Source organism: Odocoileus virginianus, chromosome 10, assembly GCF_023699985.2.
Source record: "Odocoileus virginianus isolate 20LAN1187 ecotype Illinois chromosome 10, Ovbor_1.2, whole genome shotgun sequence".
Lineage (NCBI taxonomy): Eukaryota > Metazoa > Chordata > Mammalia > Artiodactyla > Cervidae > Odocoileus > Odocoileus virginianus.
In genome coordinates this window covers 12,597,610-12,613,208 of record NC_069683.1, presented here as the reverse complement: position 1 = coordinate 12,613,208, position 15,599 = coordinate 12,597,610, and the positions used below count along the sequence as shown (strand labels likewise).

General features: G+C 56.3%; 2 protein-coding genes across 5 annotated transcripts in view; one reads left to right on the top strand and one right to left on the bottom strand.

The window, feature by feature from the left end:
• Positions 1-5,028, top strand: part of CSTPP1 (centriolar satellite-associated tubulin polyglutamylase complex regulator 1) — a 205,163-nt gene extending 200,135 nt beyond the window's left edge. The window contains exons 7-9 of one of the 2 annotated variants that reach the window (XM_070473076.1): positions 170-279; positions 2,454-2,517; positions 4,736-5,028. In XM_070473076.1, coding sequence (XP_070329177.1) covers positions 170-279; positions 2,454-2,517; positions 4,736-4,895 — 334 coding nt within the window. In that variant the 3' untranslated portion in view covers positions 4,896-5,028. Of the gene's footprint in view, positions 1-169; positions 280-2,453; positions 2,518-2,768; positions 3,527-4,735 lie in introns of those variants that run through there. The other variant, XM_070473075.1, reaches the window with a different exon arrangement.
• On the bottom strand, positions 4,945-15,361 carry ARFGAP2 (ARF GTPase activating protein 2). 3 transcript variants are annotated; one of them, XM_020871331.2, is made up of 17 exons: positions 15,233-15,361; positions 14,943-15,061; positions 14,354-14,426; positions 13,702-13,833; positions 13,535-13,615; positions 12,441-12,522; positions 12,111-12,167; positions 11,439-11,480; positions 11,043-11,095; positions 10,467-10,603; positions 10,238-10,369; positions 8,289-8,417; positions 8,075-8,209; positions 7,074-7,200; positions 6,830-6,923; positions 6,597-6,715; positions 4,945-6,126 (listed from the first exon to the last, which is right to left on the bottom strand). In XM_020871331.2, the coding sequence occupies exons 1-17, from the start codon at positions 15,302-15,304 to the stop codon at positions 6,106-6,108; spliced, it is 1,605 nt and encodes a 534-aa protein (XP_020726990.1). In that variant the 5' UTR covers positions 15,305-15,361; the 3' UTR covers positions 4,945-6,105. The 3 variants fall into 3 exon arrangements, with proteins under 3 accessions (XP_020726990.1, XP_020726994.1, XP_070329175.1); XM_020871335.2 differs by lacking the exon at positions 11,439-11,480 and having other exon boundaries at positions 15,233-15,360; XM_070473074.1 differs by lacking the exons at positions 11,439-11,480; positions 12,111-12,167.
• Between the last annotated feature and the right edge of the window lie 238 nt (positions 15,362-15,599).

The window sequence follows — 15,599 nt, the reverse complement described above, 5'->3', positions numbered from 1 at the left end:
CTGCCTGGAGAATCCCCATGGACAGAGGAGCCTGGTGGCCTCCAGGCCATGGGGTCCCAAAGAGTCGGACCCGACTTAGTGACTGAACATACCCTCCTAAGCCTTAAGGTCTGGATGAAAAGAAGGCGTCAGACTTAACTAGTGTTTGAATCTGTGTTCTCCCTTCTAGCTGCCCACCCCCGGCACTGGTCAAAGAGGTCCTCAGCAATGTTCAGAGACTGACCTTCTACGGCTTCCTCGTGGCCCTCTCAAAGCATCACGGGATCAACCAAGCCCTAGGTAAGCCGGAGCCGGCTGCCTCCGCCCTGACAGCGGAAAGCCATGTAGGAGCCAATTGTTGGTAGACAGAGTCCCCACAGGGGATGCAGATTTGCCAGGTCTGCCTTGACTTCTAAGGGCCAGACTCTGAGGCCTCCCCTGCTCCTGTGCTGACGGACGGCCTCCCCCACCCGGGTCCTGCCCCAACATGAAGCAGCCTCCCCGGGGCAGAGGCGTGCCCAGCACCCCCGCTCCCCCACCCGTAGGATCCCCGGCTCTGCTCTGGGCACTGGCCTGCAGGTTGGGCAGACACAGACTATTTAATCACTGGCTCCGGAGCTTATGTATCAAAGAGACTTGAACCCCATTTGTAAGCAAGGCAAAGGTGTGTCTCAGGAGACCTTTTTTTTCCCATCTGGGGAGAAAAAAATCTTACTAGTCTGAAAGGGAGTGGGGAAAAAGGGCGGTGGTGGATGGAGGCCTGCTCCGGCCCAGTTTTTCCTGTCCATTGTTTCATCCTCACTGGTCCACCTTCCCCTCCCACCTTCCTCCGCCCCCTCCCGCACCTGCTGCCCTCCCGGGGAGGGGCCACCAAGCTGACATGACCACCCACAGAGCTTGAGAGGGTTCTTCTTATTTTTTAAACAAGAAAGAGCACATCTGCCTGCTCTTTTTTTAAATTATTTTTTGGCTACACTGGGTCTCTGTCGCAGCGTGCAGTCTTTCTCTAATTTGTGGCAAGCTGGGGCGCCTCTCAAGTTGTGATGCACAGGCTTCCCATGGCGGTGGCTTCCCCTGTTGCGGCATGCCAGCTCTAGGGCAAGTGGCCTTGAGTAGTTGTGGAGCATGGGCCTTAGTTACCCGACCAGCGATGGAGCTCACGTCCCCTGCAGTGCTGGACCAGTGGGAGACGGAAAGAAGCGTAGGGTCTCTGTCCTCACCTGCATCTCCCATGTATGGAAAAGAGACCTGAGCTACCCCAGGTGCAGCCAACTGTGGAGGGGGGCTGTCCTGTTCCCTTAGTCCTGAGGGCAACACACATACACGCACGCACACACACACACGAGGGTTCCATCCAACACAGTGTGATCACCACTAACTTAGAACAAAAGGCGCCAGGAAGCATCATCTGAAAAGGTCAGGAACTGAAGTAGAGCCAGATGGACAATTTTAAGGTCGAGGCTTTCCAGGGACCAGCACTGTTAACTAGCTTCTGACCAGCAGGGCGGCTCTTTTCTCTTACGTTTGAGGGTAAGTATCTATCTGCAGACTCCAGCTTTACCTTCCCTCCCACTGGTAACAGCCCCAGGAGGCACCCTGGACCCCTCCTTTCCCGATGTCGGAGAATGACTGCCCTTCGTTTGTAGCGGGGGAAACCCGCTGAGTGATGTCAGAGAAGGGACAGCGCCCCTCCTGGCGACTTGCGGCTGAGCAAGGAGAGCCCGGTCTCATCCCGACCCCGCCTTCCCTTCTTGCCCTGGGACCCTCCCGGGAGGAGCTGAGACAGCATTTTTTACCATTCTGTCCCCAAAGTGGAATCCCCCTGATTTGGAGGCACAAAACTAAGCAACTTCTGGCCTTTGGGGCCTTGGCCATGTCCTGTGTCTCTGGCTGCTTTTCAGCTCAGTACCTGGGGCCTCGGGAAAGGACGAAACCCTCGGCACCAGCTCGTGCATGAGTCTAAGTCACTTCAGCCGTTGTTGTCTGACTCTTTGCAGCCCCAGGACTGTAGCTCCCCAGGCTCGTCGGTTCAAGGGATTCTCCAGGCAAGAATACTGGAGTGGGTTACCATTTCCTTCTCCAGGGGATCTTGCTGACCCAGGCAGATCAAACTCCTGCACTGGCAGGCGGGTTCTTTACCAGTAGCACCACCTCACAACATACCATCCAGTCTTGGAAGAAGCTCATTCTGTTTGTGCAGTGACTTTGAATTTGGGGGCTGTCTCGTAGTTACGATTGGGGAGGGTAGGCAGGGGGGCTCACTAAATTTCCCCAGCAGCACCTAGGGCTTACTGCCCCCAGAGCAGATCTTAAACCTCTTCCCTGAATCTTCCAGATCAGCTCTCCCAGGGTCGACACTGCAGGCAGACATGACGATGAGGGGCACAGAGGCGGCTACTGGGCAAGGGGCTGTCTGGCTGAAGCCCGGGTGGAGGACCCTCGCGTTAAGTTCTGTGCTCCCAATTATTCCCTAGGAGCCTTGCCCGACAAAGGGGACCTGATGCACGACCCAGCCATGGACGAGGAACTGGAGCGGCTGTAAGTGTTGGGTGGGAAGATGCTGCCCCCTTGTGGGCACCAAACCTCAGGCGGATCAGACCCCTACTTGGGCCACACAGCACCTGTCCGTCGGTCAGAGGGGTTGGGGGCCAGCGGAGGCCTGAGGCGGCCGCTCTTTGAATCCTTTGGGGAGGCAGCCCGTGGTCTCACTCACACGCCAGAGTGAGTGGGGGGTCCTAGTCTCTGGACACGAGGGCACCTCGCTCCCTCGGGTGTCTCCCCTTCTTCAGGCTGGCGCAGATCCCAGGCCTGGTCACCTCGGTCACTGCCGGTCCAGAGGCCAGCTGCCTGCCTCCCCGCACCCCTCCCCGGGTTGGCTCCCCCTGGAGACCCCTCCATCTTGCCCGCAAAGTGGATGCAGAGAGCGATGGCTCCACTGAAGAGACAGATGAGTCCGAGACTTGAGGAGTCCGAAGGGTGTTGTCTACAGTACAGGACCCAGCTCTGGGTCCAGTTCCCAGCTCCCCACCCACTCACGTCCCCACCTTCTCCAACCCCTGGGACTCCAGGCATCTCCTCTCCCACCCGTGCCGAGCTGCCCTCTACTGGTGAAAAGGCCAAGTGACAGCCCCAGCCCAGAGACGCGCCAGAGAGGTTCTGATGATCAGCCAAGCTAAGCAGTGACCCTAGAAAGCCTACCTAAACAGCCTACTTTCTCCCGTCAGTCAGCTTTTCACCAGGCCCCAAGCTGAGGGCAGATTGAGCTGAGGCCACGGGAAGGGTGACTTGGTTTTACCCTTCTGCTGACCATCCCCATCTCCTCACAGCAGTTCCAGGAACCATGCAGGGCCTTGATGGTCAAGGGTGACACCCAGCGATGCAAGTATTAGGAGGATATAGCCATGGTAGCCTGCTAGAGGACTAGCCACTAACCATAAGGTGGAGAAGGGTGGGAAAAAAGAAATTTCACTTTCAGAAACCGCTTCAAGTCTCCTCTGTGTCTAACAGTTAAATATGTGAAATGAATAAAGTCCCTTGTGTCTGGTAAGTGGTGAGTCTGCCATGAGACGGGTGAAGAGAAAGGGCGAGTTTGAGGTTTTGGTGCCAAGTTCCAGCTTTTTCTGGCAGGACTGGGAAGTTGGGGGACAGAGAACCACTCAAGCCTGGAGACCTGCTTCAGTTCATGAGCAAAGAGGGACTTGCTACCTGCACATGATCTCTGCCTTTCATGGGAAAGGTGGTCACAGTGGGACAGAGCTTTCAGGAACAAGCTCAGATAGTTCAAGGCCAGGTGCCCATAACTTGAGAGACTGGCCACAAAGGGTTGCCGTTGCAGTCTTTTAACCCATTTCATTAAACATTTTCTAAGCACCTGCTCAGGGTTAGGTCAGTGGGGGTGCAGCTATGAACAAGACAGGCGGAGGAGTTACCAGCTTCCAGCCAAAGCTAGACAGTAAGATGTGTGGCCTGCAACTTCCAGAAAGTAAAACTCACCCTAGGACCCAAGCAGAGCAGGCTTCCTCCTCTGAAGCCGTTGGGCACCCACATTTTCCTAGGCTCATCCCTGCCCAGACCAGCACCCCCTGGAGAATTACAGGACTGGCTCCCATAGCTCTGCCTGCCCAGGGCCAGAAGTTCCAGGCCACGTGGTGAGGGCTCAGGGATCTCCAGCCTCCAGCTGACTGGGAGCCATGCAAAGCCGCTGGCTGCCTCAGTCACCTGGGGTGCCTGTGTACAAGGCATACGACCACACCCCTCCAGCCTGAGGGCAGGACACAGAAACGTCTTTATGAGCACCTCCCAAGGATTTCACAATTTCTGATGACTCCGCACTTGGGACATCACTGGCTTAGAGCCCCATGGCTCCTTCCACCCGTCCATTCTCATCACCCATCTCCCAGACAAGTGGTTTACAACTGTCCGCCAAAGGTGGTACAGAGATGTTCCAGAAGTCCCATCTGGGGGAGCTGCCAGGCCATGGGTTTACATGCACGCGCACACAGGCACGCACCTTCCTAGAGTTCCTTCGCACACAGGCACGCACCTTCCTAGAGTTCCATTAAGGTCTTTTTTTTCTAACTCCCCTGAGAGAGACACACACACACTTGCTCTCTCCCCCCACCATCCCTGAGACACCCGCCCCCAGCCAAGCCTGCTGGGCTAGCGGCAGGGCTGCGGAGGCCGCCCGCCCACGCACAGCTCTCGGGGGTGCCACGAAGGGCCAACTAACGCCAGCTCTTTCCCCCGCGTGCAACAGGGTGCTGAGGTGGAGGCCGCACCGGAGCTCGCGGCAGCACAGGGCCAAGGAGCCAGGGGCCTTTGGCTGTCAGAGGAGAGACAAGCTGGAGGCCCCGCAGACAGTGCCCCCCGCTTCGGCACCAACGCCCTGCCTGTGTCAGTGGGAGCCCAGAGAGTGAGGCCAGGGGCCTGCGCGGGCAGGGGGACAGGATCCAGAGAGGACAGTCCTCCACTCAGACCACCGGAGGCCCAGGGCCCCGTCGGGGCTTTATTCAACACCACTTTGTTTCAATACAAACAGTCCAGAAAGAAGTCACGTCCCTTTGGGGGAAGGGTGCTGGGAACAGTGGTCGGCGGTGCTCGGGGAGCCCAGCCCCCATCACAGGTGGGGGGCCCAGGCTGCCAGCAGCAGGGGCAGGTGGCACCAAGGATGGTACGGAGCGTGGCCCGCGGCCGAGACCTGCCACTCCGCAGGTGCTGCGAGCTCTCCGTGGGGGTGCTGCCCAGGGTCCCAAGGCCAGGACAGTGCAAAGGAAAGCCGCTTCGTCCCACACATCCTCTGCTTCCTCAGCCAGCACTACGCTCAAGGCATCCAGGGCGGAGCCCCGGGCAGAGCAGACCCACCACGGCCACCAAGCAGGGGAAGAAGGGACAGAGTCTCCGAGGGACCGCAGTCCACCACGGATGGCACGGGAGGACTTGCACACACCCAGGAGGAGGAGTCCTCCGAGCGATCGCTGCAGAAAGGGTCAGCGAGACAGGAGAAGTCGGGCCTCTAGTCCGATCCAAATGAAAGCTTTAGGTACCAGGTCCAGTTTCTAACCCTTAGCAAGGCCCAGACAGAGGTCCTTCCCGTGCCCTGCCCTCTCGGTGCCGGGAGAGACCACAGGAGCAGCAGCAGCATGTCCACAGCCTCCCTCCCTGGGGGCTGATCCACAGCAGAACTCTTTCCAGACCTCCCTGCCGGTTCCAGAGCCGGGGGCCAACCGCCTGGACCACCTGGAAGGATCCTAGAGCCGGCACAACAGCCTTACACTTTTCACTCTCCCTTCTCGGGGAAGGCCTAGAGCCAGAGTAAGCCATCCTGAGGGAATGCCCTCCCCTCACCCCCAGGGTGGCAGGCCAAGAGAGCAGCAGCGTGGGGGGCAGGACTGGTGAGTGGAGCACACGGGGGTGTGCAGGGAGGGGAGTGAGGGGCCCGGTCTCCAGGCGGAGGTCAGGGCTGCTGCTGCCCCTTCCTCACTGGAGCTCCTCACAGGCCACCCCACTCACACCACAGGCATAAAGTAACAATTCCTCCCCAGCTTCCACAAGGCAAACACCCCAGGCTGAGGAATCATGAGGTTTCTGCTTCTGCCACCACCGAAGGTCTGAGATACGGAGCTTGGGTCAGTAGGAACCGTAGCGATCCTGGGGATGATGGAAAGAAAAAAACCAAGTCAGAGTCTCTAACCTACAGCAGTTTCCCAGCGAGCACACCCTCCCCCAACACACCCCAAGGGACTGGGGGCCTGTGGGGAGGGGTGAGTGAGGAAATCAAGCACCCATCTCACCCAGGCAGAGACTGTCTCCTATTTACTGTGACCTAGGAAAGGGGGTGTGGTCAGATCCCCAGGGGGACGCCCTGCCTGATCACACAGAAGCTGGAGAGGGAGGAGGACTAGAGTGGGGGAAGATCAGTGTAGACATGACACCATCTCAGGGAGAGGCCCAGCCCCGGGGCCTAGCTTAGAGGAAGGAAGCTGTCCTCCAAGAAAAGAAAAGGCACCCTCTCGGGCTGAGGCCACCCTGCAGCTGAGTCTGGACGTGGTAGAGAAGGCCGCTTTCTCAGCACTACCCTCCAGTCTCCTCCCACCCCAGGTCACGCGGTCCAGCCTCACCTGCAAAGAATTCATCACACCATTGGCCAGCACGGCCATCTTCCCGGCCACAGACTTGACACCCTGCTTAAACTGGGCGATGTCAGCCGTGGGCAGCACATTCCCCAGGGACACGCTGCCTGTAAGAGGAGGGAGGGGGTGACCCAGTGCCCGCAGGAAGCCCCTGCCAGCCCCCAGGGCCCTCCCACTCGGCCAGCAGGCCCTCCTGGTGCCGGCCCCGGCCCCGGGCCCACCTGCTCCATGCGAGCCATCCACGTCCCCGAAGAGGTCTGATGAGCTGATGGCGCTGCTGCCCGAGAGCTGCTGGAGCCGGGACCTGGCTTCATACTGTGGCGGGGAAAAGGTGAGGTCTGCGGCTCTCTGCGCCACTGACCCAGAACTCACACGGGCCAAGCCACCTGGGTGCTAAAACCCAAACAGCAGGGCAGACAGTCCACTTCCGCCTGCTGCCTCCAGGCTCAGGGTGGACCACCTCACCTCAGTATCCACCTCCCGCCCGAAGAACATGTCGGAGGAGATGGCTTTGGCTCCTGCAAATTTCTGACGTGCTTCGCTCGACTCCAGGCCTGAGCTCCGGCTCTCCACCTCCCTCCGGTTGGTGACTCTGAGGAGTGGACACGGGACAACGGCTCTGACTCTCCCCACTGCCTCCAGGGAAGTGTCCCTGGAGCACTGCTACCCTGTGACAAGCCGAGGCCTCCTGGCGGTGCTCCCCACAGTCCCGCCTGACTGCAGCTCTAGACCTGGGGCCCTCTCTCCTCCACACTGAAGCCACAACACAGAGAACTTCTGTTCCCTTCCCTAGGCAGCATGGAAACAGGGTTTGGAGGGGCCAAGGCTTCTGCCCCAAACCACTAGGATGATCCAGTTCTCAGTCTGCCTGGACTTACACCTCCTCCCTTGGTGTAATTATGAGTATCACCCTTTTACCCTCAAAAGCCTCTCGGTCTTGCTGAGAAGGGGTAAGGTCACCGCCACCTGACCCTGACACACACAGAGCTCGGCGTTTGTCAGTTTCATTTAACCCTAAAGCGGCCCTGAGAAGTTATGAGTTATGTCCCCATCTTCCTAATGGGTTATCTGCAGATATTTATCAGTTAATCATTACCCAGATCAACATGGAAGATGCTTTTAAAAAATTCCTAGATGAGGGCCAGAGACACATAATTGTCGGGAGGTTGGGAACCGAAGCATAAAATCAGGCCCCTCCTGGCAGAAATGGACTCCAAGCACAGCAGGCTAGTTAGGCCTTCTGAGACACGAGAGCGCAGCTCAAACCCAGGCCGGCTTCCTGCACTCTCCAGTCTGATAGCCACTAGTGGCTATCCAAATTTATTTAAGTTAAAAAACTCGGTCCCTACGTTAACACTAGGCACTCTTGCAGGACTCGGGACCGCATGCGTGGCGGCCACCAAGCCGGCCAGTGCAGCTACAGAGCACTGCCACCAGCACGGGCGTCCTAGGGGACGGTCCTCCACCTTTCTGAAACCGGCCGGATGCTGGAGATGGTCACTTCCGGCTCCTTCTCATCCATCCTATCCACACCCCAGGCAGCATCTGTATCCCAGCGGGAACCGAAACTCTCCCCCAAGGAGAAGGGGTTATCCTTGTACCTAGGGAGACGGTAGAGAGGCTCAGAGAAGCTGGGTGAGGAGCACGGCAGCCAAGCCTGCACCCCAACAACAGCCTTACTTTGGAGGCCCAGAGGCGAAGGTACCAACGTCGTCAAGTAAGTCCAGCTGCGAGCGGGAGGACTTGGCACTCACTGGGGTTTCCTGCTCGATCACCTGCATCTCAGACAGCACCGAGTGGGAGACGGAGCTGCAGAGAGAGGCAGGGCCGGGGCGGGACAGCAGAGTGGGCATCTGTGTCACCGCACAAGAGAAGACGCCCAGCTGTGGGCAGAAACCCGCTTCTCCCTCACTGAGCACCACCCAGAACTTTCTTCCCCTCCCTGCACCCAGGGCTGGTCAAGGCCCAGCAGGGAGTGCTAGGCCCTGTGCTGAGCTGGAGGGCACCTCCCCTGTCAACCTATCAGCTTCGTCTTCTCCAAGTAGGGTTTCCCAGGCCAACGGCCGTTTGCCTGATCTCAGTGATACTATGCGCCAAACAGTAGTGCTTTCTGTCCTCAGCTTGTGGTCCCATGAGCCACATCCTGCACCATGAGGGACACAAACGGAAAGGAAGAGATGGAAAATGCCCCAGCACCAGGAAAATGAGTCTAATGGCATCACAGGATGAGTTCTTAAGTAACCCATCCTTTTCTTGTTTTTTTAAAGAACAAAGCATTTCAAACTAGAGTCTGGCCTTACGCACTAAGACCTGAATCTGCTATCTGGTTTCCTAAGGAGAAGAGGCACTGAATTTGGCAGGCAGTACTAACTCGTGATGCCTCTCTTCCCTGCTGTGTTAAAACTCCACAGGGGCATTTTAAGGATTAGTTTCATTTAAATAAATTCATTAAGATCTATAGCTTTTGGCTGGCAGAACTCCACAGAGTTACTATTTGCAACAGAGTTTTAAACAGGGTAGGCTAGGTTTAAATAAGATTCTACTGCATACAAAAAATAAAAAAAATTAAGTATAGCCTTTAACCCAGTAATTTCTGTGACCAAAACAGGGACGAGCAAGAGATGCAATCTGGAGTAAATTTTGTTTTCCTGATTAGCTGTGGGTCACACTAGTAGGACACAGACTGAAAGGGAATAATTGAAATCTAACTCACCACACCCTGAAAGATTAAGTAGAAATACCCAGCTTTGTCTTCTACCTGAGCAACATAGTATAATGGCTACAAATGCTGAATATGAAAGAGTTCTATGTTCAATATCTAGCTGGACCAATTACTAGTATTTTGGGCTTCAAGCAAGTTGCTTAACTGCTCTGAGTCTCAATTTTCTCATTTTTAAAAAGGGACAATAATACCTCCTGCATAGGACTGTTGTGTTTAAATAAAGCCACTGGCAAAGCTCACACCCTGGAGAGGAGCAGGCACCACTTAGCACAAGCTCACCGTAGCCAGGGTTTCTCACTCTGGCACTGCCAGATATTCTGATTTTTAAAAGAGATAAAAAAAATCTAATATTACTGAAATCTCCAAACGCTAACTCTCAATGTAAAGTAAACAAAACGCCTAAGAGAACTGGTGAGCAGCTCTTATTTCTGTTTAAGAAAACCACAGCAACCTAAACCCAGTGGTCCTGAAACAGGAAGGGCACCACCCAACCAGGGGCATCTGAGAGTCCAGGAGTATTTCCAGGTGTTATGGGAGCTGTCAGCACTAACAGCCTTTAGAGAGCAGGGGTCAGAATACTGAAAGCCCTGTGATTCCTGGGAAGATCCTGAGAAATAAAGAACTGTCCTCCATCCAAAGAGCCGTCAGCGCCCTCATGAAGAAACACGACCCTGGTCTCTCGGACAGTCGAAAGAGCACCTGATCCTGTGTTTTGACTCGTTAAACAAATAGCTGGCGAGCACAAACCTACCACATGCCAAGCACTATACTCGGTGCTTGAAGACAATAAGCAAGGCCATCTATTCAGCCTCAGAGGAAGACTGAGCTGAGAATACTAGGAAGAACCTCCAGAGGTTCCCCGGAGAACAATGGCATTTCCCTGCCGCACCCCAAAGCTGAACCTCACCTTCGGGACACCAGTCCCATGCCCAACCTCTCGGCCTGCTCTCGCTTCTTCCCTTCCAGGTTCTGCAGCTTCTTCTCCTCCTTCTTACGGTCAATCTGGAGCTCCTGGTAGGCCAGACGCATGGAGGCAACCCTTTGAGGGGGCAAGCGTGCCAGAGTTCAGCAGACATCCTGACCTGTCCTGCCCACCCAACCCCACGTAAGCCAGGGCCTCTCTGGCAGACACGCACATGGACTCCTCGGCCTGCTTCTTGGCATCAGCCGCCTGCTGCTCACGGAGCTTCTCTGCCACCTGGGCCTGCCGCTCAATCTCACTGAAACTCTGGCTACTCACCTTCTGGGCCCCTAGGCCCTTCTTGGCACCCAGCTGGGAAGAGAATCATGTGATGAGAGTTTTGCCAACCACAATGTCCTCTGTCCCCTCCTCCCCTCCCTGGCATGGAGGGGACACCCCCAAGGAAAGGGTTCCTTCTTAAAGTTTAGTGTTTAAAAACAAAAAAAAAATAGGAGCCCACCCGCATGGTGGAGAGGGAGAAGAGTGGTTCTGCCTGGAGGCAGGCATGAGGCGGCCCATGCAACCCCAGCGGAGGTCTAATGCTGCCAGGCCCGGGATGAGCCAAGCACTTAGGCACACAGTCTCGCTGACTCCTCCTAAGAGCCCTTAAGGACAGGTCTCTTGACAGCCCTTTCACAGCTGAGCCACAGAGAAGCTACACACCTTTACCAAAGTCATACAGTCATTTACCAAAGTGGTCAGATCTGACCCAGCCCCTAACCACCCTGCCATACTGCCTCTCCCCACCTACCCCCTTCTTCGCTGCTGCTGGCTTCTTCTTGCCAATGAGGGAGGTTTTCGGTTCTGTGTGAGGAAGAGGGTGGGGCATGAGGAGAGACAAAGGGACATCAGAGGCGGCAGCTTGGTCCACGCCATGCAGCTTCCTGGCAAGAGCTTCTATGAAGAACAGCTTCAGGCAGAGAAACGCACAGCTGCCACCACCAGCTCCAGCCAATGGTGTCAGGACGTCCAAGCCAAGATGGACACGGTTAGGGGCGGTTACTAACTCCCAGCACATGGATGTAAGGACCCAGACCTGAAGCACCAGAGACAAAGGCCCTGACCCCACACACAGACTGCCAGGCCGGGGCGGCGCCACACACCAGCCTCTGGCATGCAAGGGGCTCCCAAAGCAGCAGGAGGTTACCTCTGGCAGGAAGAACCCCTTTAGGTGACAGATACATGGACTCTGGAGAGAAACAGATTCATGGCTAACAGCGGGCCCTACCCCAGAGCCTCCATACAGCTCCCAAGCCCAGAGGCCTCTACAGAGCCTCACACCAGACCCAGGCCACATCAGCCTTCTCACAGGATCGTGACGGTCACTCTGATGGTTTCCGGTCCCAACCCCCAAAGGTCAACAAAACAAACCAGGGCAACAAATGGATCATTCACCCTGAATTAAGTCTGAAGGACACCAAGAAGACAGAAAAGAGCTGAAAGGCCAGGGACTGGCTAGGAAAGGGCCGCGTCGCCTCTAGCCATTAACAGCTCAGAGCTGTCTCCCTGTGTCATGAAATGGACCAGAGAGGCCAGTCCTGCGCCAGCCTCCAGGGCTAGGTGTCCAGCCTCATAGCGGCCAGGCCCAGGCCCACACGCTGAGGCAGACCCAGGCTTGGGACACCATCCGCCAAGGGCCTGCTCTGAAGTTCCTTTGGTCAACGCTGCAGCCACAGCTTCAATCTCAGGCCCCACTCCAGAGAGACAAGAATTCGGTCTCCTGGGACCTCAGTCCACACAGGCAGCAGCAGATCTGAAGAGAACCCCCACGGCCCACCCACTCCCAAGACACGCCACTCCTGCCAGCTGGTATACTGACCCAGAGAGGCTTTGGGTGAGGTGCCAAGCAGGTCCATGTTGGGGCCATGCTCCGGCTCTGTGAATGCAATGGTGGAAATTAGGTGTGACACTCAAAAACTTCCTATGAGCTGCTCTTCAAAGTGACGGCACTGCTTTCCTCAGCTTTCTGAGGCCACCAAATAAGAGAAGGAATTCCTACCAGTTTCCCTAGGGGACTTAAGTAACTCCCAGCCCACCCAGAGATACACGAGACTCCTCGCTTCCATTCCCTCGGTCAGGTGTCCCACTCCTCTGCCTCAAGCCCTTTGCCAAGACCAGGGTACACGGCTGAAACATGGGCTGAACTCACGTGCCAGGCCACTGCTCTCTGCAGACGGGGCTGGCTGCTGGGTCTCTGATGGGTCAGTGGCTGGTGCATTCCAGGCAGGGGGCTGAAAGAACCAGATGACAGAAGCCTCAATGAGCCATTCCTGCTGGCAAAGAGTGCCAAGTACCTTGGGGGTACAAGGCCCTACTCTAAGCCCGTGAGGAAAGGAAACTGGAGGTTAGCGAGTAAAATTATAGTTGCTGTTCACTATGGAGGGCTCTCCCAGTGGCTCAGACATTAAAGAATCAGCCTACAATGTGGGAGACCTGGGTGTGATCCCTGGGTTGGGAAGATCCCCAGAGGAGGACATGGCAACCCACTCCAGTATTCTTGCCTGGAGAATCTCCATGGAGAGAGAAGCCTGGTGGGGGCAACAGTCCATGGGGTTGCAAAGAGTTGGACACAACTGAGCGACTAAGCACAATGGAAGAAAACAAGAGAAACTACAGCCATCACCACCTCTTCACTACTTACTTACACCTAGAATGCATTTCCCTAATTGAATAACCACCAACAACCAATGGTCACTCACCATGTGCCAGGTACAAGTCTTAGGGGCTTTTCACACATAAATATGTTTAATTATCACAACAAACTTATGAGGTAAATAGTTCTCCATCTTAGAAACTGAGGTTTTAACACATTAGGTATCTTACCCCACACTAGAAAGGCCAAGCAGAAGAGCAGGGATCCAAACAGACAAAGTCTGACTTGAGCACCCAGCACCAACAGAGGGAAACCTCCGGGGGTGGGTTTCTTGGGAGGGAATCCTTTCACATAGGGAAAGAACCCAGAAAAAGTTATTTGGGTTCCTGATATCTCTTGAGCCTTCAAGTATCTTCTCATCCTCCCTAGCACCCCACTTTATAGGGTTTCTGTTCCTAAGGAGGGCCACACTGCAACCCTATTTATGAAAGGAGGAAAAAGCCAGCTTTACCCAGCAGTGGGCCCCACACATTCCCCGTAGGGGATATCACACCAAGGCGAACAGGATCCATGCCTGTGACTGGGCCTCAGCCTCAGTAAGTAAACCACCTGTCAGGAACAACTGTGGGAAACATTCCTGTGGCACTCACTTGAGTATGTTCCAAGAAGAAATCGGACTCCTTCTTCTCTGGGGAGTGACTGGGAGCAGTACTCACACTGTCTATCCAAAGCTAGAAAGGAGAAGACACCACTGAAACACAGGACTCTGAATATACCCACTCCCCCCACGACCCCAGCCCCAGGAACAGGAACTCACATCAGTGCCATGCCGAGCCAAGGCCGTGCTCCCCAGCTGCCGGATCTTCTCTCGGTACATCTGGGCAGCTCGACTATTATACTTGGTGTTGGCATCATTGGCTGTGCATCCATGTTGGCGGAAAAAGGCTGTCTGGTGAGCCAAGAAGTGAGAACATGCTACAGGTGATTTTTCCCAGAGCAAAAGAGGCGCCCCCCGCCCCCCACACACACAACAGCCCCATTATTACTCAAAGAGAATGATACACACTGCTGACACCAGCAGTTTTTCAAAAAGTTCCTCAGAAACTCCTGCAAGATAACACAGCCACCCATCCTGTAGGATGAATGTCTGAAGCCTAACCCTCACTCAACTCTGCCTGGGAACAGCATGATACACCCATCCTTCCTCCAGGCCGACAAGAGCTGGTCGACCGTGGAGGCCCCAACTCCATTGGCCTCTCCCCAAGAATGTCTGCCCCAGTTAGTTTGAATCCAAAGCCCCTTTGAGAAGAACAGTGACCAATGTCCAAGTTTAGAGAACAGCGTACAGAGCTGCCACAGACCAGAGAATCCTCTGAACAGAGAAACAGAGAAGGCCTCCAAGAAGTCACTGAGAGGTGAGTACCCGGACAGAAGAATGGGGGCAGGAGGATGCTAAGGAGGAGCTTTACCGCATTGGCATTCCCGCCGACCTGCATACACCGCACCTGGAACCAAGTCCAATTGGAATCCAACTCTGTGGACCTGTGTGCAAGGGCTGTGTGTCACCTACCAGCAGGTTCCAGGAGACGCTTCCCTGAGAGACCCACACCTGTCATTTGGCCTCGGGTTGCAGTAGGCACCCCAAAACCCTCCCCAGCCACCAGCCTGTCTCCTCCACTCCACCCTGTCCGGGAGAGCTCTGCTCCACTCTCATGTAGTCAAAAGGGTGCTAACTGTTTTCCAGATGCCAAAGGAAATGGAAGCTTGGACTCAGCCTTCCTCTTAAGGACAACCAGAGTCTCGCTCCAGCGTATCACCAACTAGATCAACGCAGGTAACTCTCCCCCCGAAACTAACATTTCGAGAGTCGAGCATGACTACCAGCGAAGAGTTCTGACCCAGACGCGGAGACGAACCGCCAGTGTAACAAGAAGCCCACACAGGCGGTTCCCATCCGTGAGAGTCTGGCGAACACTAAACTCAGGGCGGTCCAAGTCCAGGCAGCCCACTCTCCCCTGCCGAGCACTCAAGTCCCGACCAGCCGCGAGGAGACCACACCTGATGAAGCTGAGATGGACGCCCAGGGAGCGATGCACCCCGGAGCAGTCAATGCACAGAAAAACACCGTACGTGATGCTGGCCCAACTCGGATTCTTGGCGCCACAGTCGAAGCAGGCCTGGACAGAGAAGGAGATGAGAGAACGGTCAGGGGCCTCGAGTCGAGGCCGGGCGCTGACAACCCAGGAAGAGAAGCCCACGCCGGCCCTTCCCCATCCCTCAGACGCCAGGGGACCCGGGGGAGACCCTCTCGGCCCGCCCAGGGCCCCGCACGCCTCCCTCTCCCGCACCTTGTTGGTCGGAATTGCGCGAAGCCTCTTAAAAAGCGTCTGGATCTCGGTCTTGCTCGGCTCGGCCGCCATTTTCTCTCCTTCCCAGAACAGCAGCGCGACCGACGGGTCCCGCCACGAGCCAATCCGCGGCCGCCTAGGAGGGTCAGCGGGCGGGCCTCAGCGGAGGCCGGCCCGCCGAGGGGCGGGGCGACCGGCCCGACGCAGGCCAACGGGCGAGCGGCCGGCGGAGCGTGCGCCGTGACGCCAGGGGCCCGGGCTCCACGCGCGCGCGCCCGACTCCTCGCCGCGCCGCGCCGCGGCCAATCCGCGGGCAGGGCGGGGCGACGGCTCGCCCACAGGCCCAAACCGCGCCCCGCGCGCCCCG

Coding starts and splice junctions, on each gene's coding strand:
- ARFGAP2 (XM_020871331.2), bottom strand. CDS start 15,304: ATGGCGGCCGAGCCGAGCAAGACCGAGATCCAGACGCTTTTTAAGAGG. Junction 12,168..12,440: donor AGAGAGCAGTGGCCTGGCAC/GTGAGTTCAGCC, acceptor TTGCATTCACAG/AGCCGGAGCATGGCCCCAAC. Junction 10,370..10,466: donor AAGCAGGCCGAGGAGTCCAT/GTGCGTGTCTGC, acceptor GCCCCCTCAAAG/GGTTGCCTCCATGCGTCTGG.